We start from the raw sequence: 21,933 nt of genomic DNA on the forward strand, positions 1-21,933 counted from the left end.
TAACATCTTTACTGCACGCTCAATCTAAGTGAAGCACTCATTCTTCTGTAAAAAAAAATCCAAAATAAAGAAGCAACAATATCCCATACCTGTCTGCCGTACAGTCAAGTCCCACGCTGTAATCCATATCTGGGGGAATTTACATTTACAACCGGGAGCGCTGCTTATGCGGCCACTTCCAGCTGTAAACGACTGGGAAATGAATAAAATGCAGGGAGCAGAGCTTCAGTGACTAGCGGTGCTGTCACCGAAGCTGCGCCCCCTGGCGGCATGTACTCATATGAACTCTGTAGCGTGGAAAAGTTTCTGAGTATTTTCGCACGCTACAGAGTTCATATGAGTTCATGCCTCCAGGGGGCGCAGCTTCGGTGACTGCACCGCTAGTCACCGAAGCTTCATTCCCTGCATTTCATTCATTCCCCAGTCGTTTACAGCCAGGAGCGACCGCATTAGCAGCGCTCCCGGTTGAAAACTATTTAACCCCTTGAGATGAATTTACAGCGTGGGACTTGACTGTATGGCAGACAGGTATAGGATATTGCTTCTTTTTTATTTTGGACCTGCTATAAAACTAGCCATACCGTTCGGATCCCCAGAACAATGACCAGGAGAAGAGGACTGGCATTGGTAGTCACTAATAACCATTGAAGCGGGATAAAGGATCTCCCCTGGATGAGGAACGAGCTCAGAGACTACCCTCTGAAAGCCTGTTTGACCTGCAGAAAACGAGAGGAGCGAAGGAAACTGCTTCCATTCTCATCAACAATTTTCCTCAGAACCCTCCTACCAAATCGAATGGAATGAGGGGATGAGTGAACAAGTGCATGAGCTCCCTGTTGAAGGGCCACGGCCTTGTTTCAAGGGAGAATCACCAACCTTCCGAAAGATTCCAGGATCATCCTCAAAAAGGATATCTGCTGGGCTGGAAATGAGGAAAAACTTGTCTAAGTTAAGCTGCCCGCCCAGTAGAGAGAGGGTATCGCAAGAGATATAGACGACTCTGCGCAGGGCTGGAAGAGTGGCTAGAAAGTCGACCAGATAGGGCAAGATGACCACGCCTCTAGAGTGCAAGAGGAACATGACAGCCGCCATAACCCTTGCGAAAACTCTGTGTGCGGTAGCAAGGCCGAAGGACAAGGTCGTGATTTAAAAATGCTGTTCTCGAAAGAGAAAGCTAAGGAATTTTTGAAGAGGGGAAAACATAGGAATGTGAAGGTAAGCATCCTGAATGTCGGTGGATGCCAGAAATTCCACCTTTTTCCGTTGAAGTAATGGCTGAGCGAAGGAACTCCATCCGAAGAAGGGGGACCTTGTCATGCTTGGTAGAAGTTTGAGGTTCAGGGTTGGTCTTACTTTTCAGTCCCCTTTTTGGACCAAGATCCCTTCTAGACCGTCCTGGACAACTGATCCACTGTTGGTTGCATCTATAGGAAACATGGGATCCTTTGTTCCTGCGTGGGGAACACTCCCAACTTCTCACCGAATAACCAATCACTCTGGTAAGAGAGTGATGTCAGAGGCCTTTTGAACACAGAGTACGCTTCCATTCTCTGATCTATAATGTCCTTTTGAATGTAATGGTATTTGCTGCTGACAGCGCTGCGCAAGTAGACGCATCCGAGAGATGTGAAGCAGCTAGTCTTCTCGCTCAAGAAATTTGATTGACCAGCTGTACAGTCTTCGGGAGAAGGTTACTGTTGGAAATCAAAGTAGTTAAGGTCTCTGACCAGGAGACCATTGCTGTAGCAACCCATGCGACGGCTAAGGAAGGGTAGAGCGCTGAACCGGAGGACGCAAGACGGAATGAACCAGATTTGCTATCTGACAGTCCGTTGTATCTTTAATTGATGACCCATCGGGCAGGGATACTGGTAGGTATACCACAGGAGATTCTACCTGGCTAATATGCTAAGTGGCAGAATGCGCAGCAGCATTCAGAAGGTCCGGAAAAGCCATCTCTTGCTATCGCCGCTCTATTTTGACAGTGCGTAGTTAAAATGATGAACCCTCGATCCACCATCCTCTTAACAGGGAAGTGGAGGGGGATTGTCCGCCTTCTTGCATCATCTGCTAAGTAGTGGAGATGCAGAGGGGGTGTTCGGATGCCAAAAAGGGAGCTTCTGTACATCCACAGAGTTAAGGTCCCCGGGTGGACAGGGCTGGTTGTCCGGCGTTAGGCCTGGCTGTATAGGAGGATACATGGAGGCGACACTCCATGTGCTCGTCTATTGATGGAGTGGGGAGATCGGTGCCCTTTAAAAGGACCCGTCGCCCCTAAGAATCAGACCAGGCATGGCATCTCACGTCTTAGGTGGGTATACCTGGAGGGGACACCCCAGGTATTTGCATATTGGCTGAAAAAGGATACCACACTTGCAGAGGTTTCTTTCCAGTAGATCGCCTATCCAGATGCTCCCTGTCCGGGTGAATAGCAAATGCTCTACGAGGGAGTTTAGTTTCCTCATGAGGGACACTGCGTGATCTAGAGTAGAACCGAAGTCCTAGTCAATCTACAGAGATTGGTTGATGATATCAATAGGCGAATCCATCCTGCTCTGAAGTTCTGGTGAGTCCAGAACCAAGGCAATATCCGATCCATATTCAGAGACTTGTTCTCAGCAAATCATTGGTGAGGGATCAGGAAATGAAACTTCTGTTTTCTAGGCACGTGTACGTTTCTAGACGCCTGTACTTTCTGGAAAACTTGCTGCTCCTGCTAGCCAATGGCTTGCATGAGGGAAAGGGACCATCTATATTGGTCCTGCGAGCACTCCGAGCCCCAGAGGGTTCACGGAGAGATTCAATCTCTTGGTCAAATAATTAATGGGTTGCGGCAGAGATGAAGCCCACTCGGGGAACTAGGTACTCTGGGATTAGCTGGGATCGGCGGTGGAGGGCTCCTGAACTCATTTAGGGTGACCGGCTTCAAACTGGTCATGTGCCTTTAAGACAAGGAAATATTGGTCATGAGCCTTTAAGACCAGGGGATACTGGTTCCGTGCCTTTAAGACCAGGTAATACTGGTTATGTGCCCTTAAGACCAGGAAATGCTGGTCCTGTGCCTTTAAGACCAGGGAATGCTGGTCATGTGCCTTTAAGACAGGAGAATACTGGTCATGTGCCTTTAAGACCGGGGAATACTGGTCATGCGCCTTTAAGACCAGGAAATATTGGTCATGCACTCCTAAGACCAGGTAATACTGGTCATGTGCCTTTAAGACCAGGGAATACTGGTCATGTGCCTTTAACCCCTTAATCCTATTTGACGTACTATCCCGTCTAGGTAACCTGGGACTTAATTCCCAGGGACGAAATAGTACGTCATGGGCGATCAGCCGCGCTCATGGGGGGAGATCGGCCGATCGCCGCTGGGTGTCAGCTGATTATTACAGCTGACATACGGTATTATGTGCTAGGAGTGGTCACGAACCACTCCTGGCACATTAACCCCCGGAATACTGTGATCAATAGTGTTGAGCGATACCGTCCGATACTTGAAAGTATCGGTATCGGAAAGTATCGGCCGATACCGGCAAAGTATCGGATCTAATCCGATACCGATACCCGATACCAATACAAGTCAATGGGACTCAAGTATCGGATCTCGGTATCGGAATTCCGATACCCGCAAGTATCGGCCGATACCCGATACTTGCGGTATCGGAATGCTCAACACTAGTGATCAAACATGATCGCAGCATTCCGGCGGCACAGGGAAGCATCGCGCCGGGAGGGGGAACCCTGCATGCTTCCCTGAGACCCTCGGAGCAACGCGATGTGATTGCGTTGCTCCGAGGGTCTCCTACATCCTCCTTCCTGCAGGCCCCAGATCCAAAATGGCCACGGGGCTCCTTCCAGGTCCTGCAGGGAGGTGGCTTGCAAGTGCCTGCTCAGAGCTGGCGCTTGCAAGCCTGCAGCATTGCCTGTCAGAGCGCTGATCTGACACAGTGCTGTGCAAAGTGTCAGATCAGCGATGTGACACTATAACATGATGTCTGTTATGATCCTAGTGGCTTAGGATCACAAATCTAACCAGCTAAGTAGAAAATAATAGGACGAGCTCTGGGGATGTGGTAACTGGACTAACCGCAAACCTGATCCTAACCGCACACACTATAGGCAGCCGTGGAACGTTTCCTGAAATCCTAGACGTCTCTTCATGGCCTGAGAAACTGACTACCCCTAAAGAGAAAGTAAAGACCTCACTTGCCTCAGAGAAATCCCCCAGAGATATAGAAGCCCCCCACAAATAATAACGGTGAGTTAAGAGGAAAAGACAAACGCAGAGATGAAACAGGTTAAGCAAATGAGGCCCGCTAACGCTAGATAGCAGAAAATAGCAAGGGATCTGTGCGGTCAGTAAAAAACCCTATGCAAAAATATCCACGCAGAGAATGCGAGAACCCCCACACCAACTAACGATGTGGGGGGAGCAACTCAGCACCCCAGAGCACCAGCAAGCAGGGAAATCACATATTAGCAAGCTGGACAAAAACTCATAATATACTAGGAAACATCTTGAACACAGATGAGCAAAAATAAGCAAACAGAACTTAGCTTCTCTTGGAGAGACTGATAACGGATGTAGACAGGAGCAATCAGAATAGCACTGAATACAACGGCAACAGGCAAGGAATGAAGGACCAGGTGGATTAAATAGGAAACCTAACTAGCAGATGACGAGACAGCTGATCCTGCCAGAAACCTGCAAAATAACAAAAAGAGCCACCAGGAGGAGCCCAAAGAGAGAACTCACACAGTACCACTCATGACCACAGGAGGGAGCCTGGAAACAGAGTTCACAACAGTACCCCCCCCCTTGAGGAGAGGTCACCGAACCCTCACCAGAACCTCCAGGGCGATCAGGGTGAGCCACATGGAAGGCACAAACCAAATCGGCCGCATGAACATCAGAGGCGACAACCCAGGAATTATCCTCCTGACCATAGCCCTTCCACTTAACCAAATACTGAAGCCTCCGTCTTGAAATACGAGAATCCAAGATCTTCTCCACCACGTATTCCAATTCTCCCTCAACCAGCACCGGAGCAGGAGGCTCAACAGAAGGAACCACAGGCACCACATACCTCCGCAACAAAGACCTATGGAAAACATTATGGATGGTGTTGTGAATTTGGATTCTGGGCTCCCCCGGTGGCTACTGGTGGAATTGAACTTGTGACATCATCTTCCCTGTTCACCTGTTCTGATTAGATCTGGGTGTCGCTATATAACCTGGCTTCTCTGTTAGATGCTTGCCGGTCAACAATGTTATCAGAAGCCTCTCTGTGCTTGTTCCTGCTCCCAGACATCTACTAGATAAGTTGGACATTCGTCCATGTTTTGTTTTTGTATTTTGGTTCCAGTTCACAGCTGCAGTTTCGTTACTGTGTCTGGAAAGCTCTTGTTGATCAGGAATTGCCACTCTGGTATTATGAGTTAATGCCAGAGTCCTAAAGTAATTTCTGGATGTGTTTTGTTAGGGTTTTCTACTGACCATGAAAGTATGCTTTCTGTCTTCTGCTATCTAGAAAGCGGACCTCAAATTTGCTAAGACTATTTTCCTGCTGCGTTTGTTGTTTCATCTCATATCACCGCCAATATATGTGGGGGGCTTCTGTCTCCTTTTTGGGCATTTCTCTAGAGGTGAGTCAGGTCTTATATTTCCCTCTGCTAGCATTATTTAGTTCTCCGGCCGGCGCTGGGCATATAGGGATAAAAAGTAGGACATGCTACCTGGCTACTTCTAGATGATGCGGTAGGTTTAGTTCATGGTCAGTACAGTTACATCTTCCAAGAGCTTGTTCCTATTGAGGCTTATGCTAGTTCTCTGGCCATGGAGATCATGACAGTAAATTTCAGCTTCATCTTGCCCCTGCGATAGGGACATCAAAGTTTTTTCTGCCTGAAGTTCCAAATGAGGTTCCTCATAAAGCAAGCCCAAGGCCAGAAAAAACGCATCCACATTGCGCAACGCAGGATCCCCTGGTGCCAATGCAAAAGCCCAATCTTGAGGGTCGCCGCGGAGCAAGGAAATCACAATCCCAACCTGCTGTGCAGGGTCTCCAGCAGAACGAGATTTCAGGGACAAAAATAACTTACAATTATTTCTAAAATTCTGAAAGCTAGATCTATTCCCTGAGAAGAATTCCGGCAAAGGAATTCTCGGCTCTGATACCGGAGCATGAACAACAAAATCTTGCAAACTTTGTACTTTCGTGGCGAGATTATTCAAACCTGCAGTTACACTCTGTAGATCCATTATAGACAGGTGAACATAGAGCCATTCAAAGATTAGAAGGAGAGAGAAAAAAAAAGAAAGACTGCAGCATAGACAGACTGGCAAGTGATCCAATTAAGAGCACACTAACTACTAGAGAAAAAAAAAAAAAAAAAAAATTTTCAGCAGACTTCTTATTTCTCTCCTTTCTCAGCCAAGGATTTTAACCCTTTAGTGGGCCGGTCAAACTGTCATGATCTCCATGGCCAGAGAACTAGCATAAGCCTCAATAGGAACAAGCTCTTGGAAGATGTAACTGTACTGACCATGAACTAAACCTACCGCATCATCTAGAAGTAGCCAGGTAGCATGTCCTACTTTTTATCCCTATATGCCCAGCGCCGGCCGGAGAACTAAATAATGCTAGCAGAGGGAAATATAAGACCTGACTCACCTCTAGAGAAATGCCCAAAAAGGAGACAGAAGCCCCCCACATATATTGGCGGTGATATGAGATGAAACAACAAACGCAGCAGGAAAATAGTCTTAGCAAATTTGAGGTCCGCTTTCTAGATAGCAGAAGACAGAAAGCATACTTTCATGGTCAGTAGAAAACCCTAACAAAACACATCCAGAAATTACTTTAGGACTCTGGCATTAACTCATAATACCAGAGTGGCAATTCCTGATCAACAAGAGCTTTCCAGACACAGTAACGAAACTGCAGCTGTGAACTGGAACCAAAATACAAAAACAAAACATGGACGAATGTCCAACTTATCTAGTAGATGTCTGGGAGCAGGAACAAGCACAGAGAGGCTTCTGATAACATTGTTGACCGGCAAGCATCTAACAGAGAAGCCAGGTTATATAGCGACACCCAGATCTAATCAGAACAGGTGAACAGGGAAGATGATGTCACAAGTTCAATTCCACCAGTAGCCACCGGGGGAGCCCAGAATCCAAATTCACAACAGTAATGCACACTCATTCCACTGAGTAAGCACAGACCATTTACGGAATCTTTGGCAGTAAATTTTCGCCCGCTGAGCGGAATTATGATGTTGGGAATCGGGAGCTTTTGGCCATGAAGTGGGCGTTTGAGGAGTGGCGCCATTGGCTCGAGGGGGCCAGACATCAGGTGGTGGTATTGACTGACCACAAAAATTTGATCTATCTTGAGACCGCCAGGCGCCTGAATCCTAGACAGGCGCGCTGGTCATTATTTTTCTCTCGGTTTAATTTTGTGGTATCGTACCTACCGGGTTCTAAGAATGTTAAGGCGGATGCCCTTTCTAGGAGTTTTGAGCCTGATTCACCCGGCAACTCTGACCCCACAGGTATTCTTAAGGAGGGAGTTATCTTGTCAGCCGTTTCTCCAGACCTGCGGCGGGCCTTGCAGGAGTTTCAGGCGGATAGACCGGATCGTTGTCCGCCTGATAGGTTGTTTGTTCCTGATGATTGGACCAGTAGAGTCATCTCTGAGGTACATTCTTCTGCATTGGCAGGTCATCCTGGAATTTTTGGTACCAGGGATTTGGTGGCAAGATCCTTCTGGTGGCCTTCCCTGTCACGAGATGTGCGAGGCTTTGTGCAGTCTTGTGACGTTTGTGCTCGGGCCAAGCCTTGTTGTTCTCGGGCTAGTGGATTATTGTTGCCCTTGCCTATTCCTAAGAGGCCTTGGACACACATCTCGATGGATTTTATTTCAGATCTGCCTGTTTCTCAGAAGATGTCTGTCATCTGGGTGGTGTGTGACCGTTTTTCTAAGATGGTCCATTTGGTTCCCCTGCCCAAATTGCCTTCTTCTTCCGAGTTGGTGCCCCTGTTTTTTCAAAATGTTGTTCGTTTGCATGGTATTCCTGAGAATATCGTTTCTGACAGAGGAACCCAATTTGTGTCTAGATTTTGGCGGGCATTCTGTGCTAGGATGGGCATAGATTTGTCTTTTTCGTCTGCTTTTCACCCTCAGACTAATGGCCAGACCGAGCGGACTAATCAGACCCTGGAGACATATCTGAGGTGTTTTGTGTCTGCTGACCAGGATGATTGGGTTGCTTTTTTGCCATTGGCGGAGTTCGCCCTCAATAATCGGGCCAGCTCTGCCACTTTGGTGTCCCCGTTTTTCTGTAATTCGGGGTTCCACCCTCGATTTTCCTCCGGTCAGATGGAATCCTCGGATTGTCCTGGAGTGGATGCGGTGGTGGAGAGATTGCATCATATCTGGGGGCAGGTGATGGACAATTTAAAGTTGTCCCAGGAGAAGACTCAGCTTTTTGCCAACCGTCACCGTCGTGTTGGTCCTCGGCTTTGTGTTGGAGATTTGGTGTGGTTGTCTTCTCGTTTTGTCCCTATGAGGGTCTCATCTCCTAAGTTTAAGCCTCGGTTCATCGGTCCGTATAAAATATTGGAGATTCTTAACCCTGTTTCCTTCCGTTTGGACCTCCCTGCATCCTTTTCTATTCATAACGTTTTTCATCGGTCGTTATTGCGCAGGTATGAGGCACCGGTTGTGCCTTCCGTTGAGCCTCCTGCTCCGGTGTTGGTTGAGGGTGAGTTGGAGTACGTTGTGGAAAAAATCCTAGACTCCCGTGTTTCCAGACGGAGACTCCAGTATCTGGTCAAGTGGAAGGGATACGGCCAGGAGGATAATTCTTGGGTCACTGCATCTGATGTTCATGCCTCTGATCTGGTTCGTGCCTTTCATAGGGCCCATCCTGATCGCCCTGGTGGTTCTGGTGAGGGTTCGGTGCCCCCTCCTTGAGGGGGGGGTACTGTTGTGAATTTGGATTCTGGGCTCCCCCGGTGGCTACTGGTGGAATTGAACTTGTGACATCATCTTCCCTGTTCACCTGTTCTGATTAGATCTGGGTGTCGCTATATAACCTGGCTTCTCTGTTAGATGCTTGCCGGTCAACAATGTTATCAGAAGCCTCTCTGTGCTTGTTCCTGCTCCCAGACATCTACTAGATAAGTTGGACATTCGTCCATGTTTTGTTTTTGTATTTTGGTTCCAGTTCACAGCTGCAGTTTCGTTACTGTGTCTGGAAAGCTCTTGTTGATCAGGAATTGCCACTCTGGTATTATGAGTTAATGCCAGAGTCCTAAAGTAATTTCTGGATGTGTTTTGTTAGGGTTTTCTACTGACCATGAAAGTATGCTTTCTGTCTTCTGCTATCTAGAAAGCGGACCTCAAATTTGCTAAGACTATTTTCCTGCTGCGTTTGTTGTTTCATCTCATATCACCGCCAATATATGTGGGGGGCTTCTGTCTCCTTTTTGGGCATTTCTCTAGAGGTGAGTCAGGTCTTATATTTCCCTCTGCTAGCATTATTTAGTTCTCCGGCCGGCGCTGGGCATATAGGGATAAAAAGTAGGACATGCTACCTGGCTACTTCTAGATGATGCGGTAGGTTTAGTTCATGGTCAGTACAGTTACATCTTCCAAGAGCTTGTTCCTATTGAGGCTTATGCTAGTTCTCTGGCCATGGAGATCATGACAGGATGGTAAACGATGCCGGGAGGTCCAAGCGAAATGACACAGGGTTGAGGATTTCCAAAATTTTATAAGGACCGATAAAACGAGGTTTAAACTTAGGAGAAGAAACCTTCATAGGAACATAACGAGAAGACAACCACACCAAATCCCCCACACGAAGTCGGGGACCCACACAGCGACGACGGTTAGCAAAGCGCTGAGCCTTCTCTTGTGACAACATCAAATTGTCCACCACATGGTTCCAAATCTGCTGCAACCTATCCACCACAGAATCCACCCCAGGACAGTCCGAAGACTCAACCTGACCCGAGGAAAAACGAGGATGAAAACCAGAATTACAAAAAAAAGGCGAAACCAAAGTAGCCGAACTAGCCCGATTATTAAGGGCAAACTCGGCCAATGGCAAAAAAGTCACCCAATCATCCTGGTCAGCAGAAACAAAACATCTCAAATAAGTTTCCAAGGTCTGGTTAGTTCGCTCGGTTTGGCCATTCGTCTGAGGATGGAAGGCCGACGAAAAAGACAAATCAATGCCCATCTTAGCACAAAAGGACCGCCAAAATCTGGACACAAACTGGGATCCTCTGTCAGACACAATGTTTTCAGGGATGCCGTGCAGACGAACCACATTCTGAAAAAATAACGGAACCAAATCGGAGGAAGAAGGCAACTTAGGCAAGGGCACCAAATGGACCATTTTAGAAAAACAATCACAAACCACCCAGATGACAGACATTCTCTGAGAGACCGGAAGATCCGAAATAAAATCCATGGAAATATGCGTCCAAGGCCTCTTAGGAATCGGCAAAGGCAAAAGCAAACCACTGGCACGAGAACAGCAAGGCTTAGCCCGAGCACAAATCCCACAGGACTGCACAAAGGAACGCACATCCCGCGACAAGGAAGGCCACCAGAAGGATCTAGCCACCAAATCTCTGGTACCAAAAATCCCAGGATGACCTGCCAACACTGAAGAATGGACCTCGGAAATAACTCTGCTGGTCCATCTATCTGGGACAAACAGTCTCTCTGATGGACAACGGTCAGGTCTATCCACCTGAAATTCCTGTAACACCCATCGCAAATCTGGGGAAATGGCAGACAAAATTACCCCTTCCTTGAGGATACCAACCGGCTCAGAAACTCCAGAGGAGTCAGGCACAAAACTCCTAGAAAGAGCATCAGCCTTCATGTTCTTCGAACCAGGAAGGTACGAGACCACGAAATCGAAACGTGAGAAAAACAACGACCAACGAGCCTGTCTAGGATTCAACCGCTTGGCCGACTCAAGATAAATCAAATTTTTATGATCAGTCAAGACCACCACACGATGCTTAGCTCCTTCTAGCCAGTGTCGCCACTCCTCAAATGCCCACTTCATTGCCAACAACTCCCGATTACCAACATCATAATTTTGTTCAGCCGGCGAAAATTTTCTTGAAAAGAAGGCACATGGCTTCATCACAGAGCAATCAGAGCTTCTCTGTGACAAAACAGCCCCTGCTCCAATTTCAGAAGCATCAACCTCGACCTGGAAGGGAAGAGAGACATCTGGCTGACATAAAACTGGAGCCGAAGAAAACCGGCGCTTCAGCTCCTGAAAGGCCTCAACGGCTGCAGGAGACCAGATAGTCACATCAGAACCCTTCTTGGTCAAATCCGTCAAAGGTTTAACCACACCAGAAAAATTAGCAATGAAGCGACGGTAAAAATTAGCAAAACCCAAGAACTTCTGAAGACTCTTAACCGATGTAGGTTGAGTCCAATCATGAATAGCCTGGACCTTGACTGGGTCCATCTCAATAGAAGAAGGAGAAAAAATAAAGCCCAAAAAGGAAACTTTCTGGACTCCGAAGAGACATTTGGAACCCTTCACAAACAAGGCATTGGCACGCAGGACCTGAAATACCATCCTGACCTGCTTCACATGGGATTCCCAATCATCTGAAAAGACCAAAATATCATCCAGATACACAATCATAAATTTATCCAGATATTCTCGGAAGATATCGTGCATGAAGGACTGAAACACAGAAGGGGCATTAGAAAGTCCAAAAGGCATCACCAAGTACTCAAAATGGCCTTCGGGCGTATTAAATGCTGTTTTCCATTCATCGCCCTGTTTTATACGCACAAGATTATACGCACTGCGAAGATCTATCTTGGTGAACCAACTAGACCCCCTAATCCGAGCAAACAGATCAGACAACAATGGCAAGGGATACTGGAATTTGACCGTGATTTTATTTAGAAGGCGATAATCTATACAGGGTCTCAAAGAACCATCCTTCTTGGCCACAAAAAAGAATCCCGCACCAAGACGGGACGAGGAGGGGCGAATATGTCCCTTCTCCAAAGACTCCTTTACATAGCTCCGCATAGCGGCATGCTCTGGTACAGACAAATTAAACAGTCGTCCCTTAGGGAACTTACTACCAGGAATCAAATTTATAGCACAATCACAATCCCTATGAGGAGGTAGGGCACTGGATTTGGGCTCATCAAATACATCCTGGTAGTCCGACAAAAACTCAGGGACTTCAGAAGGAGTAGAGTAAGCAATTGATACCAAGGGAGCATCGCCATGAATTCCCTGGCAACCCCAACTCACCACAGACATAGCTTTCCAATCCAGGACTGGATTATGAGCCTGCAACCATGGCAGACCCAACACGACAACGTCATGCAAATTATATAACACAAGAAAGCGAATCACCTCCTGATGTGCAGAAGTCATACACATGGTCACTTGAGTCCAGTATTGAGGTTTATTCTTGGCCAATGGTGTAGCATCAATTCCCTTCAATGGAATAGGGAACTGTAATGGCTCAAGGATAAAACCACAGCGCTTGGCAAATGACAAATCCATCAGATTCAGGGCGGCACCTGAATCTACAAAAGCCATAACTGAGTAGGATGACAGAGAGCCAATCAAAGTAACAGACAAAATGAATTTAGGCTGTACAGTACCAATGGTGACAGATCTAGCAAAGTTTTTTGTGCGCTTAGAGCATGCTGAGATAACATGAGCTGAATAACCACAGTAAAAGCACAACCCATTCAGACGTCTATGATTTTGCCGTTCCATTCTGGTCAGAATCCTATCACATTGCATAGACTCAGGTTTCTGTTCAGAAAACACCGCCAGATGGTGCGCAGGTTTGCGCTCCCGCAAACGCCGATCAATCTGAATGGCCAAAGCCATTGACTCATTCAGACTCGCAGGCGTGGGGAACCCCACCATAACATTCTTAATGGCTTTAGAAAGACCTTCTCTGAAATTTGCAGCCAGTGCACACTCATTCCATTGAGTAAGCACCGACCATTTCCGAAATTTTTGACAATACACCTCAGCTTCATCCTGACCCTGAGAGAGAGCCAGCAAGGCCTTTTCTGCCTGGTTCTCCAGATTAGGTTCCTCATAAAGCAATCAAAGCGCCAGAAAAAACGCATCCACATTCAGCAATGCAGGATCTCCTGGCGCCAGGGAGAAGGCCCAATCTTGAGGGTCGCCGCGTAACAGAGAGATAACAATTCTAACTTGCTGAGCGGAATCACCAGAGGAACGAGGTCTCAAAGAAAGAAATAATTTACAATTATTCTTAAAATTCAGAAACCTAGATCTATCTCCAGAAAAAAACTCAGGAATAGGTACTTTTGGCTCAGACATAGGACTGTGAACAACAAAATCCTGAATGCTTTGTACTTTTGCAGCAAGATGATCCACACTAGAAGTCAGACTCTGAATATCCACGTCTGCAGCAGAACTCAAAGCCACCCAGAGATTAAGGGGAGGAGAGAAGCAGGACAGACTGCAGAGCAGAAAAAAAAAAAATTGAACTCAGGATTTCTCTTATCCCACTTTTGCGGTGCATTTAACACTTTTGGCCTGTTGCACTGTTATGATCCTAGTGGCTTAGGATCACAAATCTAACCAGCTAAGTAGAAAATAATAGGACGAGCTCTGGGGATGTGGTAACTGGACTAACCGCAAACCTGATCCTAACCGCACACACTATAGGCAGCCGTGGAACGTTTCCTGAAATCCTAGACGTCTCTTCATGGCCTGAGAAACTGACTACCCCTAAAGAGAAAGTAAAGACCTCACTTGCCTCAGAGAAATCCCCCAGAGATATAGAAGCCCCCCACAAATAATAACGGTGAGTTAAGAGGAAAAGACAAACGCAGAGATGAAACAGGTTAAGCAAATGAGGCCCGCTAACGCTAGATAGCAGAAAATAGCAAGGGATCTGTGCGGTCAGTAAAAAACCCTATGCAAAAATATCCACGCAGAGAATGCGAGAACCCCCACACCAACTAACAATGTGGGGGGAGCAACTCAGCACCCCAGAGCACCAGCAAGCAGGGAAATCACATATTAGCAAGCTGGACAAAAACTCATAATATACTAGGAAACATCTTGAACACAGATGAGCAAAAATAAGCAAACAGAACTTAGCTTCTCTTGGAGAGACTGAGAACGGATGTAGACAGGAGCAATCAGAATAGCGCTGAATACAACGGCAACAGGCAAGGAATGAAGGACCAGGTGGATTAAATAGGAAACCTAACTAGCAGATGATAAGACAGCTGATCCTGCCAGAAACCTGCAAAATAACAAAAAGAGCCACCAGGAGGAGCCCAAAGAGAGAACTCACACAGTACCACTCATGACCACAGGAGGGAGCCCGGAAACAGAGTTCACAACAGATGTCCCCGCCTGTTATAAAGTTAAAAAAAAATATTTACATATGTAAAAAAAAAAAATTCCTAAATAAAGAAAAAAAAAATATTGTTCCAATAAATACATTTCTTTATCTAAATTATTAAAAAAAAACAATAAAAGTACACATATTTAGTATCGCCGTGTCCGTAACGACCCGACCTATAAAACTGTCCCACTGGTTAACCCCTTCAGTGAACACTGAAAAAAAAAAGAAAGAGGCAAAAAACAACGCTTTATTATCATACCGCCAAACAAAAAGTGGAATAACACGCGATCAAAAAGACGGATATAAATAATCATGGTACCGCTGAAAACGTCATCTTGTCCTGCAAAAAACGAGCTGCCATACAGCATCATCAGCGAAAAAATAGAAAAGTTATAGTCCTCAGAATAAAGCGATGCAGAAATAATTATTTTTTATATAAAATAGTTTTTATCGTATAAAAGCTCCAAAACATAAAAAGATATAAATGAGGTATTGCTGTAATCGTACTGACCCTAAGAATAAAACTGTTTTATCAATTTTACCAAACGTGGAATGGTATAAACGCCCCCCCCCCAAAGAAATTCATGAATAGCTGGTTTTTGGTCACATGACTCTGTGGACCAAAATATGGAAAAATTATATCTCTCAAAATGTGGAGATGCAAAAACTATTTTTTGCAATAAAAAGCGTCTTTTAGTGTGTGACAGCTACTCATAAAAAGCAGCTAAAAAACTTGCTATAAATAGTAAATCAAACCCCCTGTTACAACTCTGCTGGCATCACGGCATGGCCTCGCATCTCTCACACTATCTTACCCACTGCTCCAGGCCATGATGTGGTTTCTGTTTCTTGCCAGCTCCATGTTCTGTGTCTCTGCTCTCTGCATGCTTCATGGTTCTGTGTATAGAGGGGCGGCGCCTGAACTCTCTGGTTCTTATAGGAATCAGGTGCATCTGTCCAATCTGTTCCTGACCAATTGCCAGGAGACCTCCAGTATTTAGTTCAGCTCCACCCAGTGGTCTGGGCCTGTGCAATGTGTTAGCTCAGTTAGTGTCTTGCTTCTGAGTTTGCCTGGCCTTGCTCTGAGTTACTCCCTCTCTGGAGGATTCTCTGTGTTCTTTCCTTGGTCTTGTTGTCCGCCCACCAGGAGGCAGAATATCCTGGTCCTAGTGTCTTTGTCCTTGTGTCTTGTTCCATTGCCTTGTCTGCACTTAGTCTTACCTCGGTCTCCTAGTCTTTGGCTTCCTTCCCTGTTGTCTTTCCTTGTGTTCTCAGTCTGCTTACACTCCGCACTCTTGCAGCTCTGCCTGCTCTAAACCTTTGTGACTTTACCTCTGCTCCTCACTTCTGCGTTTCTGCTCCTTTCTACTCAGCTTATCTTCTGCTGTTGCAGTTATCCCTTGCTGCAGCTTCTCTCCACATTCTTTGTGGCTTTGCTGCAGAGACCCCTCCCGCAGCTCCTCTCCGCTCCTTGCGGTTCTACCTGGCTCCGCTCCTTGCGGTTCTACCTGGCTCCGCTCCTTGCGGTTCTACCTGGCTCCGCTCCTTGCGGTTCTACCTGGCTCCGCTCCTTGCGGTTCTACCTGGCTCCGCTCCTTGCGGTTCTACCTGGCTCCGCTCCTTGCGGTTCTACCTGGCTCCGCTCCTTGCGGTTCTACCTGGCTCCGCTCCTTGCGGTTCTACCTGGCTCCGCTCCTTGCGGTTCTACCTGGCTCCGCTCCTTGCGGTTCTACCTGGCTCCGCTCCTTGCGGTTCTACCTGGCTCCGCTCCTTGCGGTTCTACCTTGCTCCGCTCCTTGCGGTTCTACTTCTCCTGCACTTGGCTCTGCCGCCAGCTCTTGGCTCCGCCTCCTGCCTGTCTGCACTTGGCTCCGCCTCCAGCTCTTGGATCCGCCTCCAGCTCTTGGCTCCGCCTCCTGCGGTTTTGCGCTTGGCTCCGCCTCCTGCTCTTGGCTCCGCCTCCTGCATTTCTGTTCTTGGCTCTAGCTCCTGTGCTTTCGCTCTGCATCCGCTCTTGCGGTCTTTATCTACTTATTCCTAGGTCCTCGTGTCTGAACAGGTTCTTACCCGTTCTACATACCTGCCTGCAGACCGGTCCCTACCGGTTCTTCCAGTGTACCAGTCTTGTCCACCAGTCCTGCCAGAGAGCCAGCCGTGCCCGCCTGCCTTTCCAGAGAGCCAGCCGTGCCCGCCTGCCTACCAGAGAGCCAGCCGTGCCCGCCTGCCTGACAGTGTTCCTGTTGTACCCGTCTGCCTGCCTATGTGCCAGCCGTGCCCGCTTGCTTGTCTATGTTCCGTTCCCCGGTGGGATCAGCAGCCACAACCAGACTCCACCCTGGAGTGGTACCTGGTAGCTTCCTATTGCACAAGTCTGACCTCACCATCAGAGGCTCCAGCGAACACCTAGGAAGCTACTTAGTTACGCCCCTTCCAGGGAGGTTTGGTCTGTGGTCCAGTGAGGCCACTCCCCCGCACGCCCGCGCCAACCAGTCTTGGCACGAGCATGACACCCCCCTTCATTACCCCCTTAGTTAGGGAAAAATAATAAAATTTAAAAAATGGATTTAATTCCATTTTCCCGTTAGGGTTAGGGTTGGGGCTAAAGTTAGGGTTAGGGTTGGGGCTAACGTTAGGGTTAGGGCTACAGTTAGGATTGGGGCTAAAATTAGGGTTAGGGCTAAAGTTCCCTAACTAGGAACCTAGGGTTGGGGCTAAAGTTCGGGTTAGGATTAATGTTAGGGATGGGGCTAAAGTTAGGGTTAGGGTTGGGGCTAAAGTTAGGGTTAGGGCTACAGTTAGAGTTGGGGCTAAAGTTAGGGTTAGGGTTGGGCTAAAGTTAGGGTTCGGGTTGGGGCTAAAGTTAGGATTAGGGTTGGGGCTAAAGTTAGGGTTAGGGCTAAAGTTAGGATTAAGGTTGGGGCTAAAGTTAGGGTTAGGGCTAAAGTTAGGGTAAGGGTTTGGATTACATTTATGGTTGGGATTAGGGTTAGGGGTGTGTCAGGGTTAGGGGGTGTGGTTAGGGTTATGGTTGGGATTAGAGTTAGGGGTCTGTTGGAGTTAGGGGTGTGGTTAGGGTTGGGATTAGGGTTAGGGGTGTGTTGCGTTTAGGGGTGTGGTTGGGATTAGGGGTGTGGTTGGAATTAGGGTTAGGGGCATGTTCGGGTTAGGGTGTGGTTAGGGTTATGGTTAGGGATGGGATTAGGGTTAGGGGTGTGTTTGGGTTAGGGTTTCAGTTAGAATTGGGGGTTTCCACTGTTTAGGTACATCAGGGGCTGTCCAAACGCGACATGGCATCGGATCTTAATTCCAGCCAATTCTGTGTTGAAAAAGTAAAACAGTGTTCCTTCCCTTCCGAGTTCTCCCATGCGCCCAAACAGGGGTTTACCCCTACATATGGGGTATCAGCGTACTCAGGACAAATTGGACAACAACTTTTGGGGTCCAATTTTTTCTGTTACCCTTGGGAAGATAAAAATTTTGGGGGCTAAAAAACCATTTTTGTTGGGAAAAAAATTATTTTTTATTTTCACGGCTCTGCGTTATAAACTGTAGTGAAACACTTGGGGTTCAAAGTTCTCACAACACATCTAGATAAGTTCCTTGGGGGGTCTAGTTTCCAATATGGGGTCACTTGTGGGGGTTTTAGGTACATCAGGGGCTCTGCAAATGCAACGTGACGCCTGCAGACCAATCCATCTAAGTCTGCATTCCAAACGGCGCTCCTTCCCTTCCGAGCTCTGCCATGCGCCCAAACGGTGGTTTCCCCCCACATATTGGGTATCAGCGTACTCAGGACAAATTGGAAAACAACTTTTGGGGTCCAATTTCTCCTGTTACCCTTGGGAAAATACAAAACTGGGGGCTAAAAAAGAATTTTTGTGGAAAAAAAAATAATTTTTATTTTCATGGCTCTGCGTTATAAACTGTAGAGAAACACTTAGGGGTTCAAAGCTCTCACCACACATCTAGATAAGTTCCTTAGGGGGTCTACTTTCCAAAATGATGTCACTTGTGGGGAGTCTCAATGTTTAGGGACATCAGGGTATCTCCAAACGCAACATGGCGTCCCATCTCAATTCCAGTCAATTTTGCATTGAAAAGTCAACCGGCGCTCTTTCCCTTCCGAGCTCTGCCATGCGCCCAAACAGTGGTTTACCCCCACATATGGGGTATCAGCGTACTCAGGACAAATTGCACAACAACGTTTGGGGTCCAATTTCTTCTGTTACCCTTGGGAAAATAAAAAATTTGGGCAAAAATTCATTTTTGTGAAAAAATATGATTTTTTATTTTTACGGCTCAACATTATAAACTTCTGTGAAGCACTTGGTGGGTCAAAGTGCTCACCACACATCTAGATAAGTTCCTTAGTGGGTCTACTTCCCCAAATGGTGTCACTTGTGGGGAGTTTCAGTGTTTAGGCACATCAGGGGCTCTCCAAACGCGACATGGCATCCGATCTCAATTTCAGTCAATTTTGCATTGAAAAGTCAAACGGCGCTCCTTCCCTTCCGAGCTCTGCCATGCACCCAAACAGTGGTTTACCCCCACATTTGGGGTATCGGCATACTCAGGACAAATTGTACAACAATTTTTGGGGTTCAATTTCTCCTGTTACCATTGGTAAAATGAAACAAATTGGAGCTGATATGTTTAAGTAGATATGTGGGAAATGTTACACATTAAGTATTTTTTGTGACATATCTCTGTAATTTAAAGGCATAAAACTTCAGTTGGAAAATTGCAAAATGTTTGCCAAATTTCCGTTTTTTCACAAATAAACACAGGTAATATCAAAGAAATTTTACCACTATCATGAAGTACAATATGTCATGAGAAAACAATGTCAGAATCATCAGGATCCGTTGAAGCGTTCCAGAGTTATAACCTCATAAAGGGACAGTGGTCAGAATTGTAAAAATTGGCCTGGTCATTAACGTGCAAACCACCCTTGGGGGTTAAGGGGTTAAGACCAGGGAATACTGGTCATATGCCTTTAAGACCAGGAATACTGGTCATGTGCCTTTAAGACCAGGGAATATGGGTCATGTACCTTTAAGACCAGGCAGGAGATACTCGTCATGTGTCTTTAAGCACAGGGGGAAGATGCAGGGGAAGAGAGCAGTACTTAGTTACCCAGTTGCAGAGTTGTTGTGCCCCTTTAATGCAAAACCACAGCCCCTGTATGTGTGTGTTCTGGCAGGGTGGACCAAGATGGCCACCGGGAGTTGGAGAGGTGGTAAAATCTCGCAGAGAGCGAGAGGTGCCAATTCGGGGGATGGAGCCACATACGTAAGGTGGGCGGAGCCTAGTGACTTCCATAAATACGCCCAAGCCGGGGCCTAAATTTCTGCAGCCGGCGTGAGCAATACCAGGGGTAAAATAGAGAGGAGTTGCCAAGAGAAGCTATCGCTCCCGTGCCAGGGAAGAAGTGCTAGAAAAGTTGGGCGGAGCTCCTGGGATCCAGCCTACACATCGGCCGAAGTCGGGGGCTAAATTTTTGCAGCTGGCCATAGCGTTACCTCAGGGAGGTGGGCCACAGGGAAGCTGAGGCTGCCTGTCCGCATGTGAATATCCCACTGCAGAGACCCATCGCTGACTGGATCAACTCACCATCGGTGCATGTCCCAGCATGAAGCCGCCGCAGATGACTGGGTTTCAGCGCCGAGGAAAGTGCGCGCACTCTACTGTACTGCTGCAGGTCAGGTATTGCAGCATGGACGGTGCAGGGATAGAGGGATAAACCTCAATCCACCATCCCTTTGTTAGGGAGGTGTAGAGGAGCTGTCCGCCTCCTTGTACCATCCACTTTAACAGTGGTAGGACAGTGGGGGCTGCTCGGACGCCAAAGAGAGGGGCCTCTGTACATCCACAGAGTTCAAGTCCCCGGGTGGACAGCGCCAGTTGTCCGGCATTGGGCCTGGCTGGGGAAGAGGGTACGTGGAGGCGACACTCCATATCCTCGTCCATTCAGGGTGCGGGGAGATCGGTGCCCTTGAAGGGACCCATCGCCCCTAAGAATCAGCTCAGGCATGGCACGTCGCAACACTCTCCGTGCTCGCCTGTTGATGGTTCGGGGAGATCAGAGCTTTGAAAGGATCCGTCGCCCCTTCATTGTAGAAAGTAAAATCAAAAATGTAAAAGGTAAAAATAAAATAATAACGAGTTTTGGGTCTGAATAGCAGACCCATCCGTGTGCTTCCTACGGACACTGAGCAAGAAGATGGTTAGCTGAGAGCCAGCAGGAGTGTGTATCACTTAGTGTCAGCCTCCTAGAGGCAGCAGCATACACCCATGGTCTGTGTCCCCCAATGAGGCGAAGGAGAAATGTAATTTGAGAAGACGAGGAATGTCCACCACCACGATGTAAGCGTGAAGGCTGTGTTTACCTATATAAAAAGATTTTCTGATTGTATAAATGGTCAAAGCTAAGCTACTTGTCAATATTACCTGCATTTTGGATATTCTCACACTGAATCTCGGCTAACCCCTTTAAGGAAGGGAGATAACTTGTAGAATAAAACCTGTATGTGTCAGGGGTTTCCACAGACCACAGTGTCTGATTTCACGTACTCCTGCACTGATTAGAAGCATGTCTCCTTCATATTAAACACTTTCACACAACAGGTTTCTGTTAGCTGTGCACAGGTTAAAGTGTTCAGCTTAGTGTCTCTGAAGCCTCTCTGCTTGGATGATCTCAGCTGTGCAGTATTGGGCATTCCCCTCTGCTATATATACTTGCCTCATACTGCCTGGTGTGGAGTGGAGGAGTCGGTTGTGGATAGATGCATTTGGAGTTGAGGCGTTTGGAGTATTGTTCTGTGTTGCTTGGACGTTTCGGCTGTTTGCAAATTCTCTTTCCCTCCTATTTGGTTTACATTCATTTTTCTCTCCGGTGTTCCCCTCTGTTGTCTGGGAGTGCATATTTGTACGTCCTTGTACATTCTTCCTTGTTTGTCTAGTTTGTGTATATTCATACATTACTACTCCCCACTTCCATGGGTGGTGGAGGGGGACAGTTATAGGGCTGATTCAGGAGTTCAGCCAGGTACGTGGCCCCAGCATCTTCACCATCAGAAGTAATCAGGGTAGCAGGGATAGCTAGGGTGCCCCTAGTGTTAGGGACCGGGAAGGAGCCCATGTCCCAAGGTAATCTGACAACAGAGTCATGACAGTATACCAATAATATATTTGCCTTTTAAGTCCCCCCAGATTTTTTGGGAAGATTTCAGGAGCATGAAAATGTAAGCGTTCTAGAAAGAAATCCAGTGACTCTAACGTGTGAAGTCTCAGGCATTCCTCCACCTGAAATAACGTGGTACAAAGATGACTATCCTATTACTTCTGATCAAAATCTCCAACTTATGTCAGGTAAGTCAGGCTGCTCACCATTTACAAATACTCAGATGCCGAAAATATTGCATACTATTCTGAACAACGGATAAGCAGTATTTGAATTAATGTTTTTTGGGGGTACGTAAGACTAATCTCTTTTTATTACA

The 21,933-nt window shown here is 47.0% G+C and overlaps 1 protein-coding gene across 1 annotated transcript in view; it reads left to right on the top strand.

Moving 5' to 3' along the window:
• The window catches only part of HMCN1 (hemicentin 1), a 768,245-nt gene that overhangs the window by 365,506 nt on the left and 380,806 nt on the right, over positions 1–21,933 (top strand). The window contains exon 46 of the mRNA XM_077275842.1: positions 21,635–21,802. Coding sequence (XP_077131957.1) covers positions 21,635–21,802 — 168 coding nt within the window. The remainder of the gene's footprint in view (positions 1–21,634; positions 21,803–21,933) is intronic.

The sequence above is a fragment of the Ranitomeya variabilis genome, chromosome 8 (genome assembly GCF_051348905.1).
Source record: "Ranitomeya variabilis isolate aRanVar5 chromosome 8, aRanVar5.hap1, whole genome shotgun sequence".
NCBI classification, from domain to species: domain Eukaryota; kingdom Metazoa; phylum Chordata; class Amphibia; order Anura; family Dendrobatidae; genus Ranitomeya; species Ranitomeya variabilis.